Source organism: Dipodomys merriami, unplaced genomic scaffold (assembly GCF_024711535.1).
Source record: "Dipodomys merriami isolate MVZ:Mamm:240054 unplaced genomic scaffold, mDipMer1.0.p SCAF_82, whole genome shotgun sequence".
Taxonomy (NCBI): domain Eukaryota; kingdom Metazoa; phylum Chordata; class Mammalia; order Rodentia; family Heteromyidae; genus Dipodomys; species Dipodomys merriami.
Window position 1 is genome coordinate 818,091 of NW_027206424.1, and position 6,472 is coordinate 824,562.

The following is a 6,472-nucleotide window of genomic DNA, read 5'->3' on the forward strand; positions in this document are numbered from 1 at the left end:
ACCTAGGAGTGCTTGCTTCTCTTTCTTTTTTAAAGCTTTCCTTTTAAAATATTAGTAAAATTATTTGATATCCCCCCTCCCCATAATGCTCTTTAAATCAAGGTGGTTTAGAGTTAGGAAATGCTTTTTGTACTGGGTTTAAGGAGCCATATTTGCTGTAGCGAATGAAAACCTGGTTCATTTGCTCTGTGAAAGAAGTTGGCCTTTTTGTCTCAGAAGAGAACTCCTATGGTTACTTCCATTTTCCTGTTCTCATCACATGTTCAGTGTGGACGCATCGACATCACAAACGTCAAACCACTTCCCTGAAGTAGGCCTCTTTGGAAGTAAGCCATTCAAAGGCAGCGATGTGTTGTGTTGTTGGTCCTTGTCGTTAACTACTCTCCAGTAGGCATTGCCTTTGAAGAAGAACACGGAGTTGTGTGCATAGGAGTAGTAGGCTGAATCTATATTGCGAAAGGGATGGTTTTGTGGTGCTACTGCTGGAAAAACTTGAGTGATCTGCATTGGATAAGAGTCAAGTACTTGATTTCTGTTGACATCAAACGCAAATACCTGCAAAGGAAATGTGACAGTAAGACCGGCTTTTCAAAATCATTGATTTTTAGATTCACTTAACTTGACTGCAGTTCTTGGGACTTGAAATTATTATTTTCTACCTAGTGATCTGCCACCACTTTCTAGATATGAAGTAATGGGAAGAGCTCTCAACTAAGAGCTCGATCACCTGATGCATCCATCAGTGCTTGGGGAAGCAGATACTTACAGAGGACTCCTTAAAGAAGTAAATTAACTGCTGCCTTCGGTCATAAAAGGCTGTGTCCAAGGGGCTGGGGATGCCTGGAAACCCTTCTGAAATCAGTTTGGGGTAGCTTCTTCCTTGTTCATCTTCTGTATAGGCCTGGTCCCGATCACTGTCGTACCTCCAGTATTGGTTTCCTGGGAACCAATCAGAAACATCATGGGATCTGTTAACACAAACCATGGGAAACAGTCCTGGGGATCACTTACAGTGAAAGTCTGTTTCTCTCCTGCCTTACTGAGTGGTGTAGAGCAGTGCATTATAGGGCTCAGGCAAAGCGGTGTGCATGCTGTCAGGTTGGGGATTAGGCTGTAGCCATTTGAGTTTGCTATGCAGAGTGCCCACACGGGCTGTGTGCAAAAGTGCTTGACAGAATGGCCTGCCCTTGGTGAAGCCCCACCCGTGGCCCTGCATTCAAGCCTCTCCAAAGTGAAGCCGACTGAGTCCCCCAGAAATGTCACTGAGTGGGTATCCCATCACCTCATGGACTCACTAGTCTCCTTCATGGGCCTTTTCTAGGCACAGCCCTGTGCTGGCCTGTGCACACACACATGCAGGCACACACCATTCCAAGTGGCCTTTCTAGGGCTTTACATCTCACCTGCCTGTAAGTCTAGGTTCAGCCCTGACTGCTAGCAGCGCCGGCATTATCCTGATTCCATTCTCGGACCAGGGCAGCGTCACCACTGCCGCAGTCCCTTCAGCACTTGTGGCTGTGGGTTGCTTTCCAAGGCAGCCTTCTTCAGAACCAGGAAAGCTGATGTAGGCCTTTCCACCGCTCTTAGTAAGCTCTCCTGACTAGCACTCACTCATTGAATCACACAGCATTCACCTAGTGAGTTAGGCCTGAGATTGGATGGTGCAAGCAAGGAATTAATCAGATGCTACCAGCAACCAAATGGGTTCCTTGTTAGGGGCTTCAAACATTTATCCTGCATGTACAGGTGTGTGTATGTGCATGTGTATGCACCACACAGCCTGGGTGCTGTCCCTTAGCTTTTTCACTGAGGGCTAGCGCTACTACTTGAGTCATAGCTCCACTTACTGCTTTTTGGTAGTTAATTGGAAATTAAGGTCTCAGACTTTGCTGCCCAGGTTGGCTATGAACCAAGATCCTCACATGTCAGCTTCCCGAGTAGCTAGGATTCTAGGCATGAGCCACCAGTGCGCAGCCTGAATGTAGTTGTTTACTAAGGGAAATGGAGCCATACTTACCTTTAAAAAAATAGCGTTCATCTCGTCTCCAGGTCCAGACATGGACGAAGGCGTCTAGGTTTAGTGCCGGGATCCCGCGCCAGCCAGTGAGGATTTGCAGAGGGTCCCCGTAGCGTGTCCTGTTGTTGCGGTTTTCATAGAGCCAGTACCAGCTCTTGCGGAAGAAGTACGTGCTGAATCTCACCCGCACTTCACCGTATTGGTTTCTTTCTTTGCGAATCCAGTCAAATGCGATATCAAATGATCCCTCACAGGAGCCTGGATAAAAGAGAAAAATCCAGGCACTGGATGCTCAGTGCAAAAGCCAACATTCACAGGTAAGTGCAATGCGGATAGTTGCAAAGTTGGGATTTTCTGTGGAAGCACCTTGTAAAGAGAGGTGCATGTGCAATTGGAAGGAAGGAGGCTGGCCCTGGCTCATACTGGTTGCTCATAGCAATCCTGGCCCCAGCATGGATGCAGCTGTGTGTCCACACGCCATCGGATTTCATTAGTGAAAAAAAAAATGTTGGTTCAAGGCACACAGGAGTTCAGTTTCCACTGGAGGAAATAAATGTGCCTGGGCTTTGTTGTCACTAAAGGCTCTTGAGTATGGAGAACAGGAGGCAGTGAGTAGAACAGGCATGAGATGATCTTTGTGAATGACCTTCAGTAGAAAGGAGGAGGCCAATGGCTATTCCTTAGGCATCCACATTAAGTCATTAATCTCTCTGTTCTTTTTATGGCATTCTTGGGGCTGAACTGGGCCTGGGTGCTGTCCTGAGCTTTTTCACTCAAGGCTGGTCCGCTACCACATGAAGCCACAGCTTCACTTCCACCTTTTTTGGTGGTTAGTTGGAGATGAAGATCTCATGGACTTTGCTGCCTGGGCTTTGAACCGTGATCCTCAGATCTCAGGTGTGAGCCAATGGCACCCAGCTACAAATGTCATCTTTTGAGGCACAGTCTCACTGTGTACCCCAGGGTGACTTTAAACTTGCTCTTCTTCCTGCCTCGGCCTTCCCAGTGCTGGGATTACAAATATGTACTACTATGCTTGATATAAATCATTTTCATTAAGCAGTTGCTAGTACTGTGGTACATAACGACGAGAGACTGAAACCCACTCAGGCGAGGCTAAGCTGTCCTTCACTTAGGATTGCAGTAAACTTCCAGCGGTTCTCCATCCGCACAGCTTGGAGAGATACCGAGGGCCCTCCCTGTGTCTAGGAAGCTGTAGGGACCTCTTTCCTCCCAGGCAGGGCAGGAGGCAAATGAAAGGAAGGACGAAGGAGGGACCACCCACATTGGGTGTGTTGGTCGGGGAGGAGAGAAGCGTTGTCCTCCACCCGTGGCTGCAGTCAGTGTGTGGTCCCGGGGAATACACCAGGGCCTTGTGTGCTACACCAGTACTCCAGCCTAGATCCTGTGGGGATCTAGAGGGCAGATGCTCCAAGTTGCACAGCCTTGTGCTCCTTGGGGGCCAGCCTCCCCATGAGTGGAAGCGGACCCCGCGTGTCATCTAGGAGTTCTGGGGAGGATTGGCCCAGGCCCACCTTACCATACAGCTTTTGAATTGCTTTTCGGTCTGACCAGTCCAACTCAAAGGCAGGCCCCTGGGGAGTATAATTGGGTTGCATTATGGATCCCGTCCTATGGGTGTGAGGCAAGCCGAGGACATGTCCAATTTCATGGACGGCCACCTAGAGGGGAACATGAAGCGTGGGTGCAGGGCCCAGCCTGGGCCTTTGCATACCCCTGGGACGGGTCCCTAGGTTGCAGAGAGAAGGCCTGTGCCTGGTGAGCTGGGCTTGCCCAGGAGACAGGGTCAGGCAAGAATTGGGGAGCCACCCCCAGAGATCCACTAGCCTTTAGGAGAGCTCCGGCCTCCCGCTCAGCCCTCTGCTGCTCTGCCCTTCGCTGACCCAGGGGAGCAGTTCCCACCACTTACCTTGAGAAGGCTGATGCCCATGTCACTGGTGGGGGGGGTGAAGTGTTCGTCGTCATCGAAGTGAATGTCCCCCAGGCGCCAGGCATGAGCAAACTCTTGCCCACTCCCGTCAAACACCCGAGGGCAGCCCATGTGTCGGCCTGGCAAGGGCAGAGAGTGTGGTGGCAGTGAATAAGGGGTGCCTGCTACGGACTCCCCGCCCTGCATAGATGTTGAGAGCACCCAACCTCCGGAAGCTGTGTGTGAGCAGCAGGGCTGGACCTCCCTTGGGAGGAGTGCCCAGGCTGCAGGCGGTGTGCTTCAGCATTAATACCACCAGGAAGGATAAAGATGGCAGTGCCGTGGGGCTGGGGCGGTGGCTCAGTGGTAGAGCGCTTGCCTTGCATGCATGAGGCCCTGGGTTCGATTCCTCAGCACCACATAAGCAAAAAGAAAAAAACTGGAAGTGGTGCTGTGGCTCAAGTAGGTAGAACGTTAGCCTTGAGCTGAAGAGCTGAGGGACAGCACCCAGGCCCAGAGTTCAGCACCCACGACTGGACCCTCCCCCCCAAAAAAAGATGGCAGTGCCAAGTGCGGGGAGCAGTGCCCGGAGAGGAAACACCCCTAGATCACAGTTGAACTGCAGAGAAGTTAGGGCACAGGGTGGTTGCCTGTGTGTGCTCCCGAGAAAACGCAGGCAGCACCTGGGGCTTCTCCATGGGAGCAGGTGGCTGGGCGCCCTTCTTTGACCAGCACACCTAAACTGCAGGTAAGCAAGCCCCAGAAGCCACCTGAGCCACAGGACTGAGCGCAGCCGCCCCAGTGTCGGTGTGGAGCAAGCCCACCCAGTCTAGTTGAGCCACAACGCGGGGGTGTGGCAGCCACGGTGGCCCTGACCCAGAGGACTTGTGACACTTGCATGGGTCCCGAGCCTGTGGCCTTCTTACCTCTCCCAAAACCCAGCTTTATGTCCACGGCGGCCCCGGGGGCCGTGAGGTCCTCGCGGAAGTCCAGCGGCGTCACCTCGCTCCACATCCTGAAGGCCAGTCTGAAAATGTATCTCTGCTCGTCCACGGAGAGCTGGCTGCTGTAGGCCTCTCCCACCAGCCTCCACGTGAGGGTCTTCTTGGAGAAGGCCCAGATGGCCCCACTGTCCAGGGAGTCTTCCCGCTGCCTGCCCGGCCTGGGCAGCAGCACTTGCAGGAAGCGCTTTGGCCGGGCCCTGGGCTGAGAAGCTAGCGGGGCCCGCGGGGCCGGCGGGGTCTTCCCAGCAGCCTGGGGCGGGGGCCGCGTGTCAGGGACGCCGCAGCGAGGCCTGTTCATGGCCGCCAGTGTGGCCGCGTCCAGCTTCCCGCTGGCAGGCAGGGCGTTGGCCTTTTGGAACCGGAGCATGGCCTCGGCCAGGGCGGAGCCCGAGGGGGCCGGTGGGGGCCCCTTGGGGCTGGGACCCCGGCCTGAAGACACCTTGGACCAGCCATATCTGGACAGGAATCTCTGTGGGAGAGAAGTGCGCCAAATCTGGGGAGTGCTTGCCACGAGGGCTTGGCTGCTGCTGTGTCCCTGCCCTGCCCCCAGAGCCCGGGGGACGTGGGGGTGGGGGGGTCGGGGCAGGTGTGGAGTGCGTCTGGGGGTGGGACCCAGTCCTGCGCTGAGGCCGAGCTGGGGGAGACCTGGAGGGTGTGGGAGACCCACCCGCGGCCGCGCACGCGCGTCAGGCCCCACTGAGGCCCAGCCTGGGCACGGCCCGGGTTCCATCCCCAGCGCCACAGAACCGACCGCGCGAGGGGAAGCGCGGAGCCCGGGTTTCCTCCCCGAACCACGAAGAACCACGAAGCCCGCGTAGGGCCGCACGTGCCCCCCGTGGAGAGCTCTGCGCATGCTCCCCCCGCCCCCACCGTGGCGAGCGCTGCTGCGCACGCGCGGCGCTCCCCCTACCTGAGCGGCGCGGAGGTCGGCGATGGGCTTGGCGCGCTGCCGCGGGGACGGCGCCAGGTCGGAGCGGTCCCGGCTGTGGAAGACGGATTCAGCCTGCGCCTGCGCGGACCGGGGCGCAGCCAGCCGGTGCAGCAGCGGCAGCAGCAGCGGCGGCAGCAGCAGCAGCGTCGCAGGTAAGTCACGGGCAGCACGCATGGCCTGGCCTGTGCGATCGGTCGTCGGTCTCGGCCCTCGGGGAGCCAGGCCCAGGCCCTTTATACACTCGCAGGCATTTCGCACACCGCGCCCAAGGGTGCCCGCCTCCGCAGGCCCAGGTGCACTGCCTTTGAAGCCCGCTCCTCCCCGCCCTCACCCCGGTTTGCACGTGCCTGTGGTTTGCATTTCTATGGTGACCACGCTGGTCTGTTTGTAGAGGCACGCGCCGGCCTCACCGCCCACCCCAGGCCTCCCAGCCCGACCTGCAGCCTCCGCCCAGCTGGCTTGCAGGGCCTGGCCCTTTCCTCAGTTCCGCTCAGATCCCAACATTCCAAGTGCCTTTGTCCCCCGGACACGGGTCCCTCCCCTAGATGGCCCCGCTACTCGCCTCTGCGCAGGCGCTTGCGTTTTGAGCT

The 6,472-nt window shown here is 56.2% G+C and overlaps 1 protein-coding gene across 1 annotated transcript; it reads right to left on the reverse strand.

Moving 5' to 3' along the window:
• Window positions 1–255: 255 nt before the first annotated feature.
• LOC138819833 (matrix metalloproteinase-21-like) lies at window positions 256–6,056 on the reverse strand. The gene is made up of 7 exons (XM_070011399.1): window positions 5,862–6,056; window positions 4,874–5,420; window positions 3,948–4,087; window positions 3,558–3,699; window positions 2,018–2,275; window positions 767–939; window positions 256–555 (listed from the first exon to the last, which is right to left on the reverse strand). The coding sequence occupies exons 1-7, from the start codon at window positions 6,054–6,056 to the stop codon at window positions 256–258; spliced, it is 1,755 nt and encodes a 584-aa protein (XP_069867500.1).
• Window positions 6,057–6,472: the final 416 nt, after the last annotated feature.